The sequence below is a fragment of the Arvicola amphibius genome, chromosome 3, assembly GCF_903992535.2.
Source record: "Arvicola amphibius chromosome 3, mArvAmp1.2, whole genome shotgun sequence".
Lineage (NCBI taxonomy): Eukaryota > Metazoa > Chordata > Mammalia > Rodentia > Cricetidae > Arvicola > Arvicola amphibius.
Window position 1 is genome coordinate 137,921,994 of NC_052049.1, and position 25,199 is coordinate 137,947,192.

General features: G+C 45.6%; 1 protein-coding gene across 3 annotated transcripts in view; it reads left to right on the forward strand.

The window, feature by feature from the left end:
* Rora (RAR related orphan receptor A) overlaps positions 1-25,199 on the forward strand; it is a 728,880-nt gene that overhangs the window by 689,960 nt on the left and 13,721 nt on the right. For 2 of the 3 annotated variants that reach the window (XM_038321100.1, XM_038321102.1), the window contains 5 exons: positions 11,170-11,311; positions 13,755-14,150; positions 21,729-21,850; positions 23,796-23,928; positions 24,706-24,813. In XM_038321100.1, the coding sequence (XP_038177028.1) occupies positions 11,170-11,311; positions 13,755-14,150; positions 21,729-21,850; positions 23,796-23,928; positions 24,706-24,813 (901 nt within the window). The remainder of the gene's footprint in view (positions 1-11,169; positions 11,312-13,754; positions 14,151-21,728; positions 21,851-23,795; positions 23,929-24,705; positions 24,814-25,199) is intronic. The other variant, XM_038321101.1, reaches the window with a different exon arrangement.

The window sequence follows — 25,199 nt, forward strand, 5'->3', positions numbered from 1 at the left end:
GACTGAGTCTTTCTGTTGGTATCCAGGTCTTAGTACACCTGGCCAAATTATTTGCCCACATTGTTTGGGACACTTCTCAACCTTTGATCGACTCAGCTTCATCCATGGAGTAGCCGTGACACTTGCCCTGCCTACCTGTTAGGATTATTCCAAGAATAGGAGGTGCTTTTAAATAAAAACCTGATATTATTGCTACAGTGACCATTTGTATGATGTGACCATGGGGCCAGGGACACAGAACAGGCTTACTATAAGAATGGAAGACAAGGATGCTTAGTCACCCCAGGACCATGCCCCCAATTCAAATTTCCATTGATTGAGATTTAAATTCTTCTTTGTGTACGGGAAGACTTTGGAGGCAGGATTAAAGCAGCACAAAGTGAGTAGGAGAAATGTTATCTGATGCAAAAGGCCTAGGAGATAGCTACAGCCAGACCCAATTAGCCCTTAGGCTTTTTAAGATTGAAGTGAGGTGGGGGGGGGGGATCTATTTTGGGGTTTTTTTTTTTTTTTGGTTTTGGTTTGTATTTATTTAGTGCAAACAAGAACGTATTTTGTCATAAAGTAGAAAATCACCTGCAGCCGTACATAATGGCTGAGGGATTTGGGGGAAGACTAGCCTCATAATTTTTAAATTTCTTCCTCTCATTGTTAATCATAATATTGTTTGCTGATTTACATATATAGACCGCAGGTTAGTGAAGATGGATTTTTTTTTTTTTTAGAATTATTACATGGTCTATTTGGGAAGTGGCTAGCATGGCATGCATGTGGGGGTTAGAGGACGACGTGCAGAAGTCAGTCTGCTCTTTTGACCTTGTGGGTCCTAGGAACTCAGGTCATCACTATTGGTGGCAAGTCCCTCTACCCGCTATGCCACCTCACTGGTCCAAAGCTTGGGACTCTTGCACCTCTCCAAATCCCTTTGTCCTTTAAAAAGCCACCCGCCTTTGAGAAGTGGGGAACTTGTTACTGGAGGGGAATTTTGAATTATTCATCTGTGTGGTAAAGGCCTCTTCCTTAATCTGGCCTCTCTGAAGTAAATTCTTGCAAAAATAAAATACTTGGGGCTGGAGAAAGGCTTAGTGGGTAGCACCACTTGCTTTGCGAGTATGAGTACCTAGCATCTTTGTTTAAAAAAACAAAATGATGCGTGTGGCTGTGTACTGCAACCCTGGTATTGGTGGGGCAGAAGCAGGTAGATCCTGAGAGCTCACTGACCAGCCACTCTCCCTGAGACAGCCTCAAGTTCAGTGGGGGGGTCTCTGTTTCAGGCAATAAGAGAAACAGAGGAAGATCTCCCCCCCCCCCCCCCCAGTGACCTCCTCTGGCCTCTGCATGTCACACACACACACACCAAAAAAAAAGTTGAAATGCTAACCCAGCTCTGCAAACAACCTGTGACCACTGCCAACTGCAGCCTCTGTGTCCCCAAAGCTATGTCCCCGGGGGAGGCACCAGGGCCTCTCCCATCTCTACTGTATCTCTCATCCCTACAGCACCTCCAAGCCCTACAGCGTTTGCTTTGTCCTGGTCCTCCGTAGATCTGACTTTCATTTATGGCATATCACCCAGGTGTTTAGACCACCTAGGTCTTTCCATTCTGCCCAAGAAGCTCAGCACTATCTGAGTCTGTCCACTATGACCCTGAGGTTCTATGTGTTGAACTGATATGCAGTATCTGGAAATATGAAATTCAGGGTGACTTGTGTGCAATTTGAAAGGCTCATTAATAACCGATTATTCAGTGAATCTGAATTGACGGCGTGCCAATACATTTACACATGCACACACATGTATAGGGCCAGTGTTTATTCTGGAGAAGATAAATACAAACAGTAAGGCAAACAGTTAAGAGCCTATGATTGTCTAGAATCCCTTCCAAATCCTGTTCGTGTGATACCTCCATGCTGAAATGACTTTCCGCTGTTGGTTCTGATCCTCTACTCCACAATGAAGGCCACTAACTGTGTTGGGCAGTACACTTTGGAGGGATACGGTAACTGTTCTACATTGTAATTTCTGACTGTAGCAATGTTATCTCTAGTTACAGTGAAGTCAAGGGACTTCTGCCATTGTCATCGATTATCAAATGTTAACCAGGTGGAGGTGATCCCACTGTGACCAATCATAAATAATTTTCTTTCTGGCTGTATAATTCGACCTGTGAGGGAAAACCACATTACATAGCAAATAGTAATGAGGAGGGGGCCAGTGTATAATATACACACATATAAATCCTAACATGTATACATTTACATCATAATGTATTTACCATATCTGGTTCATTTATCTGCAACTTATTCATCAATGACTTATAGCTAAGATGGTGTCCTATGTGAAACTTCCTCTCCCAGCCAACAACAGGGAATTCACAATCATCACCTCATATACGCATTCTCGTAAAATGGCCATAGGAAAGTTTTTAAAGAAATTTAGAGTGCGTAACAGGTGCTCTTCTCCCCTCTAATTGTCAAAGTATGTGGACCTTTGTGTGTGCTGGCTGGAAAGAAACTTGACAGATGTTCCCTTTAGGCCCAAATGCTTCTTCCTGAGTTCTATTTGCCATTGTTACGAGACTGTAAAAAGTCACTATGACCCCTGAGCTGGTTCTGTCTAGTTTTTAACATTAATGTTTTCATACTCAATATTTTCATTTCTAATGCTTTTTAAATGCTAAGACCTGGATTAGAGCTCAGTATTTTACAATGAAAATTCGATTTTGGGAAGAAAGATGCTACTTCACCCTTCAGCCATCAGTTTTCCATTCTGTCATATATAGACGACGAGGTAGACAGAGTACTTCCAAGTTCAGTCTCCAGCACCTCAAAAACAAGTGACAGGCAGCTGTGTCTCAGTAGCTACTGCCCCTCCTCAGCTCACAAACATGCTGGGTTCTAGGCAGCGTGGTAGGTAGAATCCTCCCTGCCCTAGTGCCAGGTTTCTGGAAGGTTCTCCTGGGGGTGCTGAGTGTCTTTCCTGGGGTTGGATCTGAGGTGCTAGCAGACATCCGCATTTACAAATGGGACACGTGAGGTGAGATCAGCTTCAGGTCAGAGCTCATTGGCACATACGGTTCCATGAGGAGGCAGACCATCATCTATGGAAGAAAGTTTCCCTGGGAAGTGTTGCCTGGGTAGGGGACCTACACACCAACAGTGATACAAATGAGACTACCTGCTCTCATCGAAAGAACCCGAGTCTCAAGCCAGGAAGTGGTGGCGCACGCCTTTAATCACAGCAAGCGGGAGGCAGAGGCAGGCTGAGTTCGATCCCCCTTTCTTGGTGTCTTCCTCTCCCTAACTTCAATCTGTGGATGGCCTTTCTTTACCCTGAGTAAAACTGACAGTTCCCATCGTTCCCCCATCATCCTGCTTCTCCACTTTCTTACCCACGCGCATCCTCACCCCTCTGAACATTCCCAAAAGAAAGCTCCCAGGATAAATAAAATTGCCACATAGGGCATCTTTTTACATAGAGGACTTGGCTCTTCCCAGCCCCAGAAATAAAGCAGAAAGCAGACATGGTACCCACTTGCAAAGTCTCCTGAATTTCCAGTTCTTAGCTGAATTTCAAAATGCAATGCTTTGGGCAGGCATAGGAGCACTCACGATAACTCAGAGTCATGAATAAATCCTGGTTGTCAAAAAGCAAATGTGTAGCCATTCCAAAGCGTCTGCCATTAGAATTCCGCAAGGCAGCTGTCAGCTGTTTTCTTGTAATTAAACAGCCAATGAGCAGCTAATTAAGACATATGTGTACACAGAAGTGGAAGTGGGTATGTTAATGAACTGTAGGAATCAATTCATTATGTGAAAATTGTCAAAAGACCAAACATCAGATCAGTATCGCAGCCTGTGCTTCATGGAGAAGCAGCCCCCAAGTAGGAGGGGGTGCCCCCCACCCCAAGACCCCTAAGTATCTGCCCCCACCAGACCTACAGTTCAGTGTCCAGCCAGCCCACATGCTTGGGCCAAACCATTAATAACCCTGATATTTCAAAGATTTTTGTGAGGTAGATCTAGCAAACTAGTTTTCCCGCCTACATAGAAATGCAGCCTTTGAGACCCTGTATCATCCTTGATTTGATCATCATCAGTACCTTTCAGTACAGATCTGAGAAGCAGGGAGCAGGGCCTTACTTTTTTTAATCTACCCCTGTATTTCTGTGACCTGAGGCTGGGGAGATGTCTCCATCAGTGAAGTGCTTTCTGTACAAGTTTGATCCCCAGTAACACACAGCTGTACGCCTAGGAGAGGCAGATGGGAGAATCCCTGAGGCTAACCTAGCCTAACTGGTGATCCCTGGGGCCCTGCCTCAGAGGGAGGGAGGGAAGGGAAGAAGGGAGGAAAGGCACCGCTCCTCAAGATTGATACCCAAGGTTCACCTTTGGCACACCCACCACAAAAACAAGCCTGTGACCTTTGGAATAAGATGCACCCAGAATCAGGAATCCAAACCCTGCACCTCCTGTCATCTGCTTGCATGTATCTCAGTCTCTCTAAAATTTAAATCTGTCCATAAAACTGATATGCAAATTGCTAGTTTACATCCATTAAGAAGTGTCCTGCACAGCACCTAGAAGCATGACTGAGTCTGGGATAGAGATGCCTGAATGGGTGGCCATGACCTAGTTATCCTGAGGGTGAAGAACTGGGGGGCTGATAGGCAGGGAGGACTCCAAGACTATCGTCGGGTATGGATGGAGGAATAAGACAGGAAATAAGAAAGTGTAGAGTTTCAGCATGAATTTGGGTTGACCACTTCATCACCATATACGACTGAGAAAGTGAGAAAACAGAGACACGTCTTGGAACTTCACATCTTTGTCAATGAAGATGTGAGCAACTTCTGAACAAATATTTCCTCTTGTCTGTGCTATCCCCAGTTCCATGGCCACAGTTCTGACACACACTGGTATTCGGTCTACACTGAGGTCACTTTCTGTAAGACCTTTTCAGTTCAGACAGCTACCAGAAGCAGTAGCAGTCAGCCAAGCTCACCAGCTCAGTGCTATAAATGCTCCCCACCAAGAGGCCATTGCAAGCCACCAGTGCACAGCCTTGATGGAGAGTCAGGAAGAAGTAACCAGTACTTCAGTATCTCCAACTGTTGCCACCTTCCAATATGCTCGCGGCATACATGCTAATAATTGCTTCTTAGTGACGCTTAGGTTTAATAACTGGATTGAGTGGATTTCCTGACATGTAGCATTCAGCTCTTGAATCCAAGTATGAACCTTCTCCTGAACACCATGGCCCCAGGAAGTATAGGAAAGACTCCCACCCAATGGTCAAGTTCAGTATACATAACCATATTGTTTTCTGAAGAGTGTCAGGGAATAGACACGCCCAAAGAATAGTAAGCAGGTATCATCAATAAAACTCAAAAATGAATTAAATACAAGGCAGCATGGGGCTGGAGAGGCGGCTCGGCAGTTCAGAGCGCTTACAACATGGGCTGGAGAGACGGCTTGGCAGTTCAGAGCACTTACCGCTCTCAGAGAACCAGACTTCAGTCCCCAGCACCCGTGTCAAGTGGCTCAGAAATCCCTGTAAACTCCAGTTCTCGGGGATCCAATGCCTTCTTCTGGCCTCCAAGATATTCTGTTCAAGTGTGCAATCCACACCAGGAACATACATAATTTCTTTACTTTTGTTTTGAGATTATAATATAAATCATTTCCCATTCCCTTTCCTCATATATATCCGTCCTTATTCTTTCAAATTTGTGGCCTCTCTTTTCACTGTTACACACACACACACACACACACACCTAAATAAAACCCCTGCTCAGTCTGTATAATATTACTTATATGTATGTGTTCCAAAGCTATCCATTTGGTATTGGATAACCAATTGTGCTCGTCCCTAGAGAAGACTATTTCTCAGGCTTTCAGCTTTCTTTGGTTGCCTGTAATTCTTTGTGTAGGGCTGAAGCCTCTTGGGCTCTCTGCTGTCCGTGTTAGCTTCCGTCTAGCCATGTTGGTAGTTATGAGTATTACTATTTCATATTGCTCAAACTCCTGAGTTTATGTGCATTGTATCCCTAAAGGTAAAGGCTCTATGGTGCTCTGTCAAAACCTGCATGAGGGCTCTAGTGCCTGATAATCTTTCAACTTCCTTCCAGCATGGAAAGCCTGTTGTTGTCTTATTTTGAAGGGCTGCATGGCAGCATATAGCCACTAGGTGGTGGTAGTGTGACACAATCCAGTGTTGTGGGATAGTTGTACACTGTGTGAAGATGTATTGTTGTGATTGGTTTAATAAAGAGCTGAACAACCAATAGATAGGCAGGAGGTATAGGCGGGACTTCTGGGCAGAGACAGAGGAAGTTGGAGATGAGTCTAGGTGCACAAAAGACCTGAGGAGACAGGAGACTCAGAGGAAGCAGGATGGGCAGTATGCAACAGAACACAGATTAATAGAAATGGGTTCATTTAAATTATAAGAGCTAGTTAAAAAAAAAAAAACAAGCTTTCATAACTAATAAGTCTCCGTATCACTACCTGTGAGCTGGTCACCCAAACTTCTCCTTCCTGAGGGATGTCATGGTGATTTGACTCAAGCCCATGATATCGAGAATGGAACTTCTCTGTGCTCTGACATAACTCTTGGTACTAGTTAAATTGCACAATGACGTCATTTCTTTCTTGCCAAGCCTTGACTTGAGTACTGGCTTTGTCACGGCTGCTCAGCCTTAGGAACTCACGTCTCAGAGGAACCTTCTCAAGGACGACTCCACGCAGACAGCCCTGCTTCTCACTCAGAAGCACGCGGCTTCTGCATTAAGAAGTGAGGGAACTACCAAACTTTCTGTTTCCTTCCCACTTCTCTCTCCTATGTATTCTAAAGCTTTACTTGTTTAACCAGTATAACTTCCTAAACATTGTAACTGCTTAGAAATCACACACACACACACACACACACCAAGGAATACTGAAGTGGCTTGTCAAAGGAGGCAAGGGCTGAGGAGATAGCTCAGTGAAGCGTTTGTCATGTGAACATGAGGCCTGGAGTTCCATCCCATGTTAGAAGCCAGATGTGGCTGCATGCATGCATTTGTAAGCCCCGTGGAAACAGGCAGATACTTGGGGCCGGTGTTCAGCCAGCCTGGCCTAATCATGAGTTCTAGGTTCTAGTGAGAGACTCAAAAAAACAAGAAACAAAAATCTAAGGCGGACAGGATCTGATGAGCAAAATATGCACAGGCGGCAGCACCCCCAGGAGAAGGGAAAGGACTTTCTTTCTGAAGATGCAGAGTTCAGTTTGGCCGAATCAGGGCCGCCTCCTCAGTCTCTGCCTAGAAAGCTACCCGGGACCCTTCCCCTAGGGAAGAGGCTATTTCTTCTTGAGGATGGGACTCTGTTGTCTTCGTCCAAGAGAACGGCCTCTTCCTGGTCCTCGGCTCTGCCCTCTCCTAGCCGCTGAGCAGGCATGTGCTTTTCGGGCTCACCTGAAGAGTAAATGTGAGGTGCAGGGGTGTGTCTGCCGCCTTGCTCTCCCCAACCCTTCCCACCTGCCACGTCTGAGCAGACAGCTTGGAAGCCAGTCAGTCGTGAGCTTCAGGATTGATGCCACTCTTTCAACTCTAGATGCATAAAATGCTGCATCAATTGTCCTTGCAATGCACGGCCCGGTTTCCTCAGATGTCCTTAATGAGACTCTGAGACCCCGCTCAGAGTTTCGTTGCCGTTCACTCCATGAATGAGCCCAAGTGACTGCAGGGTGGCTGAGCAGTAAGAAGAACCAAAGGAGGCCTACTGCTTCTGGGCAGAAAGGGAGGGAGATGATGGGATTTCTCGTGTGATGCCTACCCCACCTCAGCTACAGCTGGAGATCGTGATTTGATAAGATGCCTGGGTAGTGGCTACCAGGGCCAGCTGAAGGAACAAATCTAAAGGAAAATATTAACTTCAGAGTCAATCAGTCCTGTTACTTTATTGGTGCATGCCTTGGCTTTGGACACTCATGTAATGATGAGCCTCTATGAGAATGGGGGGCCTCTATTAAAATGGGGGCCCCTATGAGAACTGGGGGCTGGAGAGATGGCTCGGCAACTAGGAGAATTTTGTGGAAGCGAGAAAACAGAAGGGACGAGAGTGTTCTGAAAAGAAGCCTGGAAAATCCCTGACCTGACTTCCTGTCATGCTGGCGGTAGTATTTTGAGTGAGTCACCCCATCCTGAGAGGTGTCAGTACCTTTACCCTTCACACAAATAAATAAACTAGAAATCTTTTTTAAAATCCCTGTTAAAAAAAAAAGAGGGGAGTGGACAGTGGCTGATTCTCAGCTCAGAGACTGAAATAAACACCCATGCAGGTGACCTCTTGGTATGTTTTAAAATATATTTTCTTGGCTTTTCCAGGAAATTCTAAGAAAACTTTTTCTCCTTTTTTTTTTACAAAGGACACACACACACACACACCACACACACACACGGGGATTTAAATATTGTGACAAGGGACTGCTTTCCAAAATGCACTGACCTTGCCTCAAGGTAGACCGGAAGAGCTGAGCGCACACACATCTGACACATGAGTTGGTGCACACAGACCCCGGTCATCGCCCAGGCAGCGGATGAGGCAGCGGCAGTGGATTCCGAGTGCCCTGCATCCCTGTCTGCTTGTAGAGAAGTCATCAGAAAGCAAAGAGAAAGAAAGAAAATCAGAGTCACTCACGGGCCCACTAAGCAAAACCAGCAAGTCTTGTCATCTGGGGGCATAATTTTCCTTCATTTCTATTACGTCAAATACGTGATGCTCTCTCACTTGCAAACTGGGTTGCCCTGGGCTTAGTTCTTTCACCAGTTTTATCTCCTTTTTATATCAACGCTTTTTCTAAAACACGACTCAGTGGTCGCCCAACTGCACTGAGTGAGTGAGTACTAGAACCCGTCAGTTACATTGGGCAGCTAGTGCTCGTGAGAACATCTTTCTGGATGAATCTTTGTACCATTTCTCTAGTATTCCTTTAATGTTCATTCCTTAAAAGATTCCCAACTTACAGGACAAGCACATTTTGTTTCTGTCCTTAACAATTCTAAGACAGTATCCAAATTGGCCCCTGAAAAAATCTGCTGACTGAAGTATATCAGCAATATTTTGACATTGCCTGGTCCGTTCTTCCTTTACTGTCTGCCCCTCCAGTGGTCCCTTGGTTAGAGTCATAATTCCATTTTTTAAGATTTATTTATTTATTTATTTATTTATTTTTGGTTTTTCGAGACAGGGTTTCCCTGTAGTTTCTAGAGCCTGTCCTGGAACTAGCTCTTGTAGACCAGGCTGGCCTCGAACTCAGAGATCCACCTGCCTCTGCCTCCCGAGTGCTGGGATTAAAGGCGTGCGCCACCACCGCCCGGCAAGAGTTATTTATTATGTATACAATATTCTACCTACATGTATCCCTGCAGGCCTGAAGAAGGTACCAGGTCTCAGTATAGAATGTTGTGAGCCACCATGTGGTTGCCGGGAATTGAACTCAGGTCCTCTGGAAGAGCAACAAGTGCTCTTATCTCTGAGCCATCTCTCCAGCCCAGAATCATCTGTCTTTATCATTAAGGAAAACTCTGAAGATGGCCATTCTTTCTCTTGTACCCTTTGTGGCTCTGCTTCACATAAACAGTTCCTTACCTTACTTTTCTCTTGCCTATTTTTCTTTGGCCCGGCTTACAATGCCAATGAAAGAAAAAAAATACATATGTGTATGCATTATGTATGTATATCTATATATGTATATGTGTGTATATATATATATATACATATATGTACATATACATACATCCCTAGTGCCTCTGCCATGTATTTGGAAGTTAAGAAATTTGCTTCTAAGTAGCACCTGTGTTGCATAAGAAATCTATGGCAGATTAGAACACATTTTCAAGTAAGTGGCAGTGGAGATGCTGCTCCTGTGGTAAGCCTGGGGGTCGCTGCCAAAAGACACTGATGACAAGGTTGCACCATTTTAATCCCAATACTGAAAAACCAGGAAGTCAATAAACACACAAGCGAAACCAGCATCCTTGAGGTCAGTAGCTCCCTCGTGTCTTTGCACACCCTCGCATTTCCAACACAGCCCTCAAGACAAATGAGGAAGCTGATGATTGCCATGCCGGACCCATCAAACCCTAAAGGCTATGATTCTAAACACTGCTGATTCTCAACCATGAGGGGGGAGAATTCCCAGTGCAACTGATCTTTAATCAGTCCAAGTGTCATCCAACTGTTTGTGCCAACAGGCTCAGACTTAGGGAGTGAGAGATGCCTCAATGGCAGAGAGAAAACACCAACGCTAATGTGCACCATGGCACACCCAAACTGCAGCAAGCCGAGTACAACCATGTTCTCCTTAACATTGGATAGCCTGAAGAAATGTTTATTTTACCAAAAAGTGTTCCAGAGGCTGGGAAGAGAGATGGCCTCATAGGTTAGAGCATGCGCTGCACAAGCATGAGAGCCCAAGTTTGAATCCTAACACTCACACAAAAAGCCAGGCACAGCCATGGGCACCTGTCACTCCAGCACTGTGGGGGACAGAGAAGGGAGGATCTCCAGGGCTTGTGACATGACAGTCTATTTCCGGGTACAGTGAGACCCTGCTTCAACGAATAAGGTAGAGAGTGAGAGCAGAACACCCGATGCCCAGCACTGTGGGGGACAGAGAAGGGAGGATCTCCAGGGCTTGTGACATGACAGTCTATTTCCGGGTACAGTGAGACCCTGCTTCAACGAATAAGGTAGAGAGTGAGAGCAGAACACCCGATGCCCTCCCCTGGCCTGTGCATGCACACACATGTGTGTACACCTTCACACATGCTCAAAATAAAGGCATTTTAGAGATACAGGTTAAAGGCAAATCCTTTGGTGTCATTCCAGCAAGAACGCTGCTTTGTTTGATTGGCCGGATCATGTGTCTTTTACACAGTCAACTGGGCAGAAGTTAAAGGAAGTTTTGCATGTGTAAGGGATAGAGGATTAGGCTCTGGGGATTAATTTAACTCAAGGAAAAAGAAGTGACTTTAATTTCATTAATGGTCTCCTGGATGATTCTGCTCCGAGCTTATCCCCCCATTAAATATTAATTGAGTGGTGCTCAGTGCTTAGTCCATGGCCTTTGGTATCACCGCTGGAACGGACACTAACCTGTTCCGTATTTATAACTGAATCACAGGGCTTTTTCAGGAGAAGTCAGCAGAGCAATGCCACCTACTCCTGCCCTCGTCAGAAGAACTGTTTGATCGATCGAACCAGCAGAAACCGCTGCCAGCACTGTCGACTGCAGAAATGCCTTGCTGTGGGGATGTCGCGAGATGGTGAGCCTCTCGTGACTGGAGAGAGACAAATGCATGGGGCTGGGCCAGCACTCCTGAAACACCGGCGCACTCCTTCAGGGGAAGCCCTCTCGGTCTTCCCATGTCCCCCTGGCAGCTCTCTGCCATCCACACACTTCCTTTACCCCTGATCTCCGGGAATCAGCTGACTGCTGGTGGGGGTAGACAGAGAAGTGTCTTATAGTCAGAAAACCTTCAGATGCCCAACATTTCAGAAACTGCAGGTATGCATGCGTCCTCCAAGGGCTTTCGTAAACATGCCTCCTGCAGGTAAACCCAAGCCAGGACAAATTAAGTAGACTGTAATGCTGGTAAGTCTACTGGCATTTGGCAGGAAATAGTCCTTAGGGTAACTGGGTCATCTGGATCACCTACCAGAGTCAAACGTTTACACCTTCTAAACATGATCATAGTACAAAGTAAGGCTTGGCGATAAATGCCCTTCTTTGTTACAAGAAGGCAGGCATAAGAGCTAGAAATGGGCCCCTGTCCAATTACAGAGCATCTCAAGATCCTCCCTGAAACTGATCTTAAGCGCACCAGATAACAAGACAATTTCGCGTGGAACCGGGCAGGGAATGCTGCAGGTCCACTTTAAGAACGTCTCCGAGCACACTAGCTGACTGTCTAAAGAGATCTCCTTGGATGGAGTGGCAGCCTGCCCCTGCCTCCATCTGATGTTCTTAGGAGCTGGTGGAGCCGCCCAGGCTCCAGTTCACTTTCACTTCCTACCCTGCGAGTCTCTCTGCGCTCCTAGAGAGGTCCAGCTTTTGCCATTAGGAAACAGGCATCTCAGAACCCACAGCAAGTTCATCTTCCGACAGCATTAAGCTGACAGCTAGGTATGGCTCTTATCAGCCTGCAGTTAAAACTAAAAGCTATAAATGCGCTGCTTTGAGTGCTGGTCCTTTGCATTCCCCACACTGGATGTGACTGTCATTGTATTAAGACAAAAGCTAAAGCATAATTACACCCATTGGGGTCTACAATGTTCTTTGTCCCTCCCCAAATTCAGTACCTTCAGGATGGCTTCTCACATGTGTATGTACATGTATGTACAGGCTGTTGTGGGGAAGAAAGTACATTCAGTGCTTCACAAATGAAATGCCCGTTTGGCGTCCAGCCCCGTCTGAGCTGTGGAAGCTCCGAGATGGCTGCTATTCTAGTTTGTTCCTCTATATAAAGCACAGGACCTCCTCCCCGGTGAGAAGAGTCCTCCGCTGGTCAGTGGAGTGGGCTCTCGGCTCCCAGTTTCATCTCCCCTGTCTTCTGCCTCTCCTGTCACTCTGACAATGGTGGAATAAATGAGTTTGTCCCCCAGTCAGGAATCAGTTTACCCATGATCAGTTAGGAAAGCGGAGTCCCTCCGGCAGGGGCGACCTCTGTAGAGTGCCCAGGCAGGGAGATAAAAGGAACCTCTGTGGGAGAATTCCAACCAGGAAAATGGTTTCCTACCATCTAGATGAGTGTTTCGGGAGACAGTGAACTGGGAGGCTGCTGCAACCCTGCCATCTTTCCATGTGAGGACCCGTCCTGAGAAGTACGGCAGACACAGCCCCTTCCCAGGGGATCTTACAAGGCTTGCCCTCCCCCCTCCTCCAGTTCTTGTTTACCTGAGGCTAAATGATTGCAGAGCAAAGTATCACTTACTGATGGATCCAGTTCAGACCCAGGGGTGTGTGCCTTAGCTACTTGGGAGGCAGAGAGAACGACCCCTTGCACCTGGGAGTTCAGGGCCAGCCTGGGTGACAGTGAAACGACCCGTCTCCAAACAGAAAATAAAGACAAGTCCACGACTGCCAGGAGGCCTCATAAGTCAGGCAGATTCTGACATCCAGTTCTAGAAACTATAGGCAGCCTCACCGCAAAGTCCCAGATCCAGCTGCTCACAGGAAGAACTCCATTCTTGTGTAAAGACGAGAACATTTAGTGAAAGATGAGGCTTCTGCCTCAGCACACCCCATGAGTCTTTGCATCTCTGCCTCTCTGTCCAAAGACTGCAAAGTAAGGGGCGGGTCTAAGCCAGGCCATTTGATAGAGAATGAACAAAGTCATTAAGCTACTGTACCTCAGAGCCAGGCTTGGTGGTGTATGCCTGTAATCCCAATACTCAGGAGGCTGAGGCAGGATGATCAGCAGTTCAAGGGCAATCCGGGCTACATAGTGAGACCCTGTGCCAAAAAGACAGAGGGAGGAAGAAACAAAACAAAACATTATATCCTCAGTGAGTCTAAGGGTGTAAAATTGCAGGGAAATAAAAGGAAGGTTGCCTGGGATGTATGTTGGAGGCATGTGAAGAAGCCTGTTCTTGCTTGTGGGTGACCTGCTTTTGTGCTGACCTGCTCTGAGATTTTCTGGAAAGCTAAAAGCTTGGGAAAGGATAACACTAACTGGTTCAAGGAGCACTTTGCTTTCTCTCTTCCAGCTGTCAAGTTTGGCCGAATGTCCAAGAAGCAGAGAGACAGCTTATATGCCGAGGTGCAAAAGCACCGGATGCAGCAGCAACAGCGAGACCACCAGCAGCAGCCTGGGGAAGCTGAGCCTCTGACACCCACCTACAACATCTCGGCCAATGGGCTGACGGAACTGCACGATGACCTCAGCACCTACATGGACGGGCACACCCCGGAGGGCAGCAAGGCCGACTCTGCCGTCAGCAGCTTCTACCTGGATATCCAGCCCTCCCCGGACCAGTCGGGACTGGACATCAATGGGATCAAACCGGAACCCATATGTGACTACACACCAGCATCTGGCTTCTTCCCCTACTGCTCCTTTACCAACGGAGAGACTTCCCCAACCGTATCCATGGCAGAACTAGGTAACGGCCGGTGTGCATGCTGCTGCTGGTTTGCTCTGGGTATGCCCTGAGAAGTAAGAGCAGTACAAGGGACGACGCTCCTCTGATGGGTGGGATTTCCTCTCCGCCTGTGCTGCCCATTCAGATGCCAGCCTTGCTGCTGGATTGTTCCTATGGTGTTTGCAGTACATTCATTGCTCAGGAACTAGACAGATGTAAGCAGCCTGTACCCACATAAACACAGAGGAAGGCCACCCAGACCGATTATACACTTAGACTCCGGGCATTGCTTTATGCCTAAGTCCACACACATACACAAAGTCCACTAACCAAACCTGAACCGTAGATATATTCTTGTGATTTTTTTTAAAAGTTTTTAAATTGGTTGCTAAAATTTTTACATTTTTAATTGACATATAACAACTGTGTATCATGAGGGATGGTGTGACACTTCAACACATGTACCTATGGTGTAGTAATCAACTAAGGGCATTCAGCATATCTGTCATGCTGGACACTTGGCATAAAGTAAGCATTCAGAACCCTCTTCCAGCTTTTTCAAAGGGAAGTCCACATTACCATTATCTGAGCCACCCTACTATGGAGCGACACACCCCAATTCTCTTCTCTTGCGATTCTAACTGTACTGTGTGCCTGTTGGACAGTCTCCATCACAGATCTCTATCTCCTAAACTTGAACATTTATAATAAAAATCAGTTTATCAGCTCCTTTTTTGGAGATTTTTTTTTTAAATTATCATGGAGATATTTGTGAGCACCAGTAACCAACTAGTACCAGTTGAGTGATAACCCATCTGGTGGGCACCTCAGGTAGCCAAGCTTGGCCACACTGGCGTGAATTGTGAATGCCTGAGGTGATTTACCTCTGACCTTGCCAAAATGTTTAAGATGGCCATTGGTGACAGAACTGATAATGTCTCATATAGGGCTCGCTTCGTCAAGATGACAAGCCAACCCCTCCTTCCTTATCGTTTGCCTCTTAGGAGATAGTGGCCTAGAAAGACTGGTGGCAGACAACAGAGACTTCCCCCTTCGTGTGTGTTATGCTAACGCCTTCTGCTATATTTAATCGTTTTTTCTAAAAAATACAGTGCTATTATTAGAAAAAGTTTGATAAGAGCCTTTACAGTTTTCGAATGATCTGCTGTTCCCAGTGCTTCTGCACACGGGGTTATTACAATCCTTTGGGGTATTTCAATTAGCAGCTGCGGGGACCAGTGAGCTCTGATGAGGACCTGGGGTGGTAAAGAGCCCGCTGGTCCGACTTGAGCACAGAAACCCTCAGTTCGCAGCCATAAAGGCCGTGTTCTGTAGAGGCTGCCTCCACCTCTGCACCCCATAAAACATCCCTTTTAAGTGAAAATTTATATTTCCAGGCAAAAATCTCCAAATAGAACAACGTGAATGTTCTTTCCAGTTTTTTACACAAGCATCTCTCTATGGATCTAAATTTAAACCCTTGGGAGCTGGGGCCTTTTTGAGCCTGCTCTTTAACCACTGTGCGGCACTAACGGTACAGCACCGCTCTTTTGATTAGCACAGAAACCTCTGAACTAGAAGGCATGCTGAGCAGAGGTAGATTTGATTTTTTTTTTAATTTTTTTCCCCCAAACTAGAACAAAAACTTTTTTTTTGGTCATGGAATCTTGGTTGGCTGAAGCAAAACTGTAATGAAAATTAAATTTTCCAAACTGAATAAGGATTTGATTGAAAGCTGACAAGTTCCCACGCAAAGTGACCCGACTCGCCCCAGGCCTGCTGCCGCTTCACCGGAGGGACAGTGAACCTGCCTGTTCTCCTGCCAGATATTCAATGCTGAAACAGATTCAAAGCATTGAGTCAAAGCATTATCCGTGCACATGGTATTTTGGCTAAATGTGCACAAAAACTTGAATGGGGCTAAAAATGGCTGAGCTGGTGCCCTTAAGTCTCCGGACAGACCTACACTGGTCCCCTCCCAGTGGGCCTGGGAGTCAGGGCTATAGCATTTTCCAGGATGAATTGACTCAAATAGAACCAAACTCAAAACCAAGTTAGAATTCTTCTGAGAGGAGATTGTCTGTCCCATTCGTAGGTCAAGGTAGTTTGAGGGAGCTAAACATGGCATAAAAGTGCCAAAGACTGGCTGAACCCTCTTCAAAGCTATCTCACAGCCTCTGTCCTATAGGCCTTTCTAACAAAAACTCCAGACCTCCTTGTAGGCTAAACTTTGCCATCAGAATTTAAGCAAATGGAATTGCACAATAGGATAGTAAGTTCTACACGAAGACATCCTAAATTCAACCCATCTTTCAGGAATTATACCCACAGTATTCTGAACAGAACAGGTCTTCGTCTTTGGCTAGGAAGCCTGCCCTTGGCATTCATGTGCCTGGATCATACATTCCAGATAACCAACCAAGGTCTGTTTTATAAAAAGTGCTAACTGGGTTTGTGACAGTAGCCGTTAGCACTTTGTTGCAAGAGATGGCTGACTAAGTAGGTGCGGTGAGACGAGAAGTCAGCTTATGTGGGTGGCGGTTCCAGCTTTGCTGTTGGATGCACAACCCACTCTGAGCCACCTTGCCCGCAAGCAGCAACCATGCCTCTTGTGCATTCACATAGGTATAAAGGGTAACACAAACTCGGAAGCCAGAGGATATTTGCATCGGTCAGAGCTCTGCCCCTGAACTGTAACACTTTGGAAAAGTTACTTAGCCACATTGGCTCAGTTGCCCAGCCAAAGAAATAGGAACAGTACCTTCACCTTCCTTCACCTTCTCTCTCTCTCTCTCTCTCTCTCTCTCTCTATATATATATATATATATATATATATATACACACACACATATATGTATATATAATGTATGTGTGTATGTATATGTATGTATATATACATATATATTACATATTTTTTGAGAAAAGATGTAAATCCTTTGTGTCTGCACAAAGAAAGTACTGTGTAATTTTTAATTATTGATGTTATCTATAATAATGAGATATGCTCAACCCAGATGGTATCTTCTAAAGTTCTATCCCACCCTGAGTGTCTGAGAGAAAATCTTAGAAGCTGGGACTTCCCATGGGAGGGGTTTAAGCGCTATTACAAACACAGCACAATTCAAATTTAAAATGGAGATTTTCTTGCCGTTTTGTTCTGCTTTGAAGTAAACTTAACAACTTCGCATTGGGCTGCATCCGTAGCCATCCATAGCCACAAGCTGTCCAAGGGCAGCGAGGGGAGCCCCGACAGTGCTGCAATGGTCAGGGTCACTACTCACTGATGCCACAAAGCAAGGAAAATAACTCACTGCTCAGCTTTGCCCAGAAAGCTTGACTCCTACCGCCTAGATTAAACAGACCTCACTGTTGCTACCTGGTCTCAGATCCACACTGGCTTCTTAGACTCTATGCGATCTGGTGAGATTCTCCTCTGCTGAAAGGGATATTTAGAAATAGTGAAGGGTCTTAAAAACATTTGCCTCGCCAGATCGATTATGAACTGGAAATGTAGCTGCTGCCCCCTGCTGGCCCACTGTGTGCACTGCATTAGCCATTGTCTCTTCCTATTGGCTGTTTTAAGAGTCCCACCTGGTCCAGGTATCCATGAACCATTTTGCAAATGCTGGAGATCGAACCTAGGGTCTTGAGCATGACAAACAAGCACTCTGCCTCTGAGCTGTCCCCTCAGCCCTGGATAAAATTTGAGGACTTCCTGCCATGCCCCTGAAACTCACTACATCCCTCATGACCCGGAAGGCATGGCAGTCTTCCCGTCTCGGCCTCCCAAGTGCTGGGATTACAGGCATGTGACACCATGGCTGGTTCCCAGCAATATTTGTTAAGATCAACTGAAACAAGGTGTTGACTGGAATAACTGGGAAAGACATGAGGAAGAGCAGAGTGTGAGCCCTGTAGGACCTCCTGAGCTTCCTTTTTTTTAAAAATATGCTAATCTTGGTTTATAGTCTAGACACTGTCCTCCATAGCAAGAGCTCTTTATTCTGAGCAGAATTTTCTGCTTTCCAACACCCATTCTTTTTTTCTTTTTTTTTTTTTTTCTAAAGAGAAGACATTTATTTATGAATGATACATAAACTCTTGAGACTGAGACATACAAAATCAAGGTACCAGTGGATTTGGTAGCTGGTCATAGCTGTTCTCTGTCTCTGAAATGATAGTGAATCTCTGGTTTCCCTTAACATCATATAACTCTTTTGCCTTTTTCAAAATGGCACCCCTCAAGTCTCTTCACACAGAACGAAAAAGAAAAACATTAAAGAATGAAGTGTAGAACTTGCCCCTCAAGCCATTCCAATACAATAAAGTGGAATCTCCAAATCTTATCTACCAGTGAGAGGCCTAACAGTGCAACTGCTGTGGTTTTAGCATTATACAATAAAAGTACTGACAAATTAATATACTAACTCATGGGAGTAGTGGGGAACCTGATTTGCAGAGCTTTGGGAACACCTGTTTTTTGAAAGGTTGTGACGCCATAGGGCTCCTCCTTTCCATAGTGGGATTTATACATTTGGTATAAATGCCCAGCATTGTATTTATTATTGGGCATAACTTCTTTCTGTACTGGCAACTAGATGACCTCTTCCCACACTGTGAGGCACTGGTGTGAAAGCTAAATCAAACACTAAGTCAAAGAAACCTTTGTTCTTATAGTCAAGCCTACATAAAGCTAGTCCCTCACAAATATCCTTTATGGCGGAACACCCAATAAGAAAAGGAGCCTCGCTAATACACCACCTAAGAACGTCAGAAGACAGGCATTGAGCTTGAGAGACAACACATCTGCCCTTACTGATAAACAGGTCTGGGCAGCCCTAAAATGTTTAACAACCAACTCAAGAGAATGTAACCTACTGGCCTTTGCTCTACCCCAACAAACCATTAATATTCTGTATTTACTTCCACCTTGGTTTCATTGACACAGATCTTAGTTTAGAAAATTAACTGTTTGTGTCTTTACCCATAGAAGTACAAGAAAAAAGTTTAGATGGCTAAACCAGCCCCAAAGAAAGGAATTCCTTCTCGCCTTGATGCCAGCAAATACAGCATGGCTACAGCACCCTGTTGCTTAGCCCTGGCGCGGGGGTGGGGGGGGGGGGGTGGGAAGCAGCATCTGCTTTCCTCCTGTGGCTTAGGCTGGTTGCCATGGCTACCAGAAACACTGTTCCCAGGTGCTTTTTCTTAATGAGCTGGCTTCTCCACTTCTCCTCAGGTCTGTCTCCTTGAAGTGCTTTTACACTTTCTTTGTTTACACTCAGTCTTTTTAAAAAACACTATTTATCCAGGCTGCTCTGTGCCTGTGTGCTGCCAGATAGGGCTGCTAGGGTTTATTATGTTTCTGTGTCTCCAGGGAGACTCTAGTTTCAGATTACATTTAGGTGAACTTGCTGTTTCCACACAAACATGTGTCCTCCTGTCTGAAGGAAGACGTGGCATGTTTATAGCACGCATGCTCTGTCGCTGTTTGCCTGCCATGGACTCACAATCCTGGGAATGTGGTTATTTTTCAGTATGACTTGATGTTCATAAACTCCTGTCAATTCTTTCCAATACATTTTTTTTAAGGCAGGATCTTGCTATGTAGACATGCTAGCCTAGAACATTCTATGTAGAACAGGCAATCCTCAAATACATGGCCATACACCTGCCTTTACCCCAAGAATTCAAGTTACAGACCTGTACTATCATGTCCAGCTTTTTAAACGTGAGTCATCCTTTCGCTCCCTAACACTGACTACCATAGCGCTTCACACACAGTCTCTCCCATCTCGATTTTAGCAACTGTATTCCTGGTCCTCCTGGTCCAGCCTTTCTAAGCCCCAAGATGCCGAGTACAAAACTGCTTGTCCTCTGCCCCCAGATGCAATCTTAATACCTCAGCTTTCCTGGCAGAGTTCTGCTTGGTCCTATTGTTATGTATGTCACATCCCAACTCAGTCCTAAACATCTGAGATTCTTCAGAAGGTGAACCCTGTTACATCATCAAATCTGTCTGTCCCTTACAAATGTCATATGTGTTCCTTCATCCAGTGGCCCTTCTATATAGAATTCATCTCCTTCCCAACACAACTGACCATTCCTGCCAACCCTGCCCATCTCCTGGGGTCCAACACAGTATCCCTCTTTTTCTAAGAAGCATTCTGCAGTTCTATTCAACCAACCCTGATCTTTCCCTACCCTGAGATTGACTGCCTTTACCTTGTGGTGTGACTCACCTTGTGCTCTAGTATCTGAGGTCCTGAATTGCCCTCTGTCAACACTTGCCCACAGATGACCAGTTCCAGAGATATCCTCGCTATATATCACCGAACCCTCATACACAGTCTAATAACTGTACAGCATCAAGATGTGATGCTCCCTTTCTAATTGTGAGTCATTCCATTCTCACAGCAGCCCTATGAACAATTTTCCCCCATTTTACCAAGGAGGAAAGCAAAGTACAGGGAGATTAACTTGCCAAGGCCATACATCTCAGAAGTAGCAAGGTCCAGGGTCTTTCTCTTCACCAAACTAACACATAGTCTGTTCATGTCTCAGCAACGCTTGTCCTTATGTTTACTAGAAAAATCAAAGGTAATGGCCAAGCCAGTGTAGGTGGTGGTGGTGCATGCCTCTAATCCTAGCCCTTGGGAGGCAGAGGCAGGTGGGTCTCTGTGAGTGCGAGGCCAGCCTGGTCTACAAAGTGAGTTCTAGGACAACAGGGCTATTATACAGAGAAACCCTTTCTTGAACAACCCCCCCCCAAAAAAAAAGAAAGGTAACGGTCAGTTGTTATTAATGCCAGGGGTGGGGAGATGTTTCAATCAATAAAGTAATAAAGTGCTGCCGGGTGGTGGTGGCGCACGCCTTTAATCCCAGCACTCGGGAGGCAGAGGCAGGTGGATCTCTGAGTTCGAGGCCAGCCTGGTCTACAAGAGCTAGTTCCAGGACAGGCACTAGAAACTACAGGGAAACCCTGTCTCGAAAAACCAAAAAAAAAAAAAAAAAAAAAAAAAAAAGTAATAAAGTGCTTGTCATTACAGCATGAAGACCTGAGTTCAATCCCTAAGAAACCATGTTTTTAAAAAGGGAGAAAAAAAAAAACTGGACATGGTGTAAGCACAGCACTGGGGAGGAAGAGAGCGAGGAGAGCAATTAAGACACTCGATACATGGACACGTGCAAAAATTAAAAAGTTTAAATATATACTCTCACGCGTACACATACACTTAATTTCCTGATTTTTCAAAAGCCACTTTTGTCAGTCCATCATAAAAAGTCAAGAAGGGGGTATCAATCATTGTCATGCCTAAGGCTCATTCAGCGTTCATCCAGACACTGCTGGAAAGCCCATGACGAGGTCAAGCTCCTCAAGGCCTCTGGATCCGATACGCCTCATGCAGCTAGTGTTGCCTTTGCAGAGCCTCACTCCTGGGCCCAAATACAGAAGACTCCCTGCTTGCTTGCTTAGCTACACAAAAGAAGCCAAAGCTTGTCGGCACACTGCCTTCTGCGAGTTCCTTTTTAAGGCAAATAACACAAGCGAAAGAGTTGCTGGTTCCTGCTCACGGTTGTCACCTCCCATTTTCTCCCCAGAACACCTTGCGCAGAACATATCCAAATCACACCTGGAAACCTGCCAGTACTTGCGGGAAGAGCTCCAGCAGATAACATGGCAGACCTTCCTGCAGGAGGAGGTTGAGAACTATCAGAACAAGGTAGAGTCAGAGGGGTTTCTCTTTCCATCGAGACAGCACTGAAGCAGGGAGGAAGGCATTCACTCAAGAGTACAAACAGACCGGAGGCAGACTGTCCCACATCGGATCTCTAATCTCTGCTTAAGGGCCTTACCTCCAGAGCTGATCACAGGCTCAGGGCTTTATTGTCTTCCTCAGGTGCTAGGATGTGAAAGTTCAGCTGGAATGGATTTTATTGTGTTTTCTAAGTCCCTCTGTGCGCTAGCGGGAGACTAGATTAGGCAGCTCCCAAAAGTCTCCATGAGCTAGGACTTGACTTGTCCTGATGCCACAGGAGATTTTGAGGTCTAAGAATGGTTAAAGACAATCAGCCCGTGCTGTATGCTAGAGTAAAGAGTTGGTTAGGGATTGTGGACAAGAACGGCGGGGGGGATTGCTTGTGTGTTCATACACACACACACACACACACTTAAAAATCTTATTTAAAGAAAGGAGAAGAATGAGGTTTGGGAAGGTCTGGCTATCACTGTTTAAGACTGAAGATGAGCCTGGCACGTTGTGACCCTACTTGCTTTTATCTCTATGACACCAACCAATGGGCCACTAAAGTGGGAGGGTAAGCTGAGGGTAAGGTGATGGTAATTATCCATTTTGCCTTTGGGAAGAGATGGCTTTTGCCAGTGATGGTAGAAAGTCGGGCTGGGAAAGGACCGTGGAGATGATGGAGGTATATCCTCCCCTTTACTGTTACTAGGAAGGTGATGGAGGTATATTTCCCCTTCACTGTTACTGGGGAGGTGATGGAGGTATATTTCCCCTTCACTGTTACTGGGGAGGTGATGGAGGTATATCCTCCCCTTTACTGTTACTAGGAAGGTGATGGAGGTATATTTCCCCTTCACTGTTACTGGGGAGATGATGGAGGTTTATCCTCTGCTTCACTGTTACTGGGGAGGTGATGGAGGTTTATCCTCCCCTTCACTGTTACTGGGGAGGTGATGGAGGTTTATCCTCCCCTTCACTGTTACTGGAGAGGTGATGGAGGTTTATCCTCCCCTTCACTGTTACTGGGGAGGTGATGGAGGTTTATCCTCTCCTTCACTGTTACTGGGGAGAAACCCATCATACCTTGGCTGTGGCTACCCAGTGACAGCATCAGGACCCTGTCCTCATGCGACTCCGCTCCAGGATTGTTCCCCATCACACTGTTAGAAATAACCTTAAGCTGCGGGATGTAGTGGGAGAGCAGAGGAGCAAAGCAAAAGCTCAAGGACACTGTGATGAGTGGGAAGGTGGGGAGAGCAGCAGCTCCCTTAGTCTGCCTCTGAGGACAAAGTCACCCCATCACCCAAGCCACAAAGGAGAGCGAACAATGCAATGAGAGCTAGCGAGCCTTGTGATATAGGAAGTCGCCTACTGGCTGGGAAGCCTCCAGAGTTTTGATGTCATTTTGTCATTTCTGAATAGAAGACCATTTGTATAAATATGTGAAACAAAGATGTCATCTAGCTCAGCAAGTACAGACCAAAAAAAAAAGTACTTGACGTACTTGACACCCCTTTCCCTCCACACTCAGTGAAGAATAGGTAAACTCCCTAAAATAAATAAACTGCTTTTAAAAAATAGCCTCCACTTACTGGGGAGCCCAAGTTACAGCAGTGATGTATATTGCTCTCCTGACTTGTCTTCAGCTGTTGGCCCCATATATTCATAATACCCCTGACTTTCTACCCCCCACTTCACCACCCCCATGCAATTGCCTTCAGACAGTAAGCCAGGGATCTCGGGAGGCAGAAAGGATATGGAAGCAGGCTTTTAGAACCTAAATAACAGAGACAACTTTTTTTAATCCTATAATCTTTTTTTTAACCCATTTCCAAAGAAAGCTTTTTACGAACTAGGAAGCTAGCTAGTTGCATTAGGGTTCCCAGCTAGTCTTATGTTAATGTGTCTCCCTCCTTCACAGCAGAGAGAGGTGATGTGGCAGTTATGTGCCATCAAGATTACAGAAGCTATCCAGTATGTGGTGGAGTTTGCCAAACGCATTGATGGATTTATGGAGCTGTGTCAAAATGATCAAATTGTGCTTCTAAAAGCAGGTATGCGCTCTGCAAGTGAATCCTGATGCCGCTTCCAGCCTGTTTTCACCTGCTCGTTAAAGAAATGCTTGCTAAGGAAGGTGTCGGAGCCGTTTTTCTTAGTGATAAGAGCTCAGGGTTTGCTTAGCAGAAACTGAACCCTTTTTATAAAAGATACATTCAGCAGGGCTGGACAGATGGTGCAGTGGTTAAGAGCACTGGCTGCTCTTGCAGAGAACCCAGGCTCAATTCCCAGCACCCACATGGAGGCTCACCACCTTCCATAACTACAGTTCCAGGGGATCCAATATCTTCTAACCTCAGACACCAGGCATGCACATGGTGCACACATATACATGCAGGCAAAACATTCATACATATCAGATTATTTGTTTAGGTGGTGTGTGTGTATACACTTTGAAAAAGATGCCCAGGAAGCATTCCTTCCATTTTCCTATTCCTCTGCGAGGAAGGTTATACTGGGAAATATTTGCATCCCATATCTTAGCATCACCCTTCGGGCCCTCACGTTGAACTGTTGGGAAGGTGTTTATGAGCTCAAAGAGTGTTGCTAGGCTGGATTGTTGAAATACATAGGCAAGCTACCTTAAAACTCTACAGTGCTGTGTGAGTCGATCTTTATTTCTTCTGCCGCGTGGACAGAGGGCTGGTGTGACTGATAACAACATGAGAAGCCCTGCCTCAGCCACTGTGCCATCTCAGGAAGGCATCTGTGTTAGCACCTCAGCAGGGCACTGAGAACAGTGGGATGGTGCTAAGCAATCCTTCTGCACGCAGGCTCTCTGGAGGTGGTGTTTATCAGGATGTGCCGTGCCTTTGACTCTCAGAACAACACCGTGTACTTTGATGGGAAGTATGCTGGCCCCGATGTCTTCAAATCCTTAGGTAAGGAAATCTCATATTGTTGGCTCGGTAAATGGGCGTCATGTTCAGGGATGTGGCTGGATGAAAGCTCTTGTTGCACAAAATAAAACTGGTTATCTGGAATCTAAATTAAGGGGTGATACACCTATCATACTATATCTGTAGCTATTTGCTATCAAACAGTCCGCATGCAGCAAGCAATCTCGTCTACATCATATGCAAGCTCAAGTTCATTTGTCGGTTAGCCATTGAGGGAGTTATTGTCTACATCACATGAAAACTCTTTGTAGGTCGGTCATAGAGTGAGTTACCACATGACCTCTCAGTGCCCCTTCCAGGTTCAAATAAATGAGATTTTCAATGAATAAAGTGTTTAAAAACTAGAGAGAATATGATTCGTATGTAAA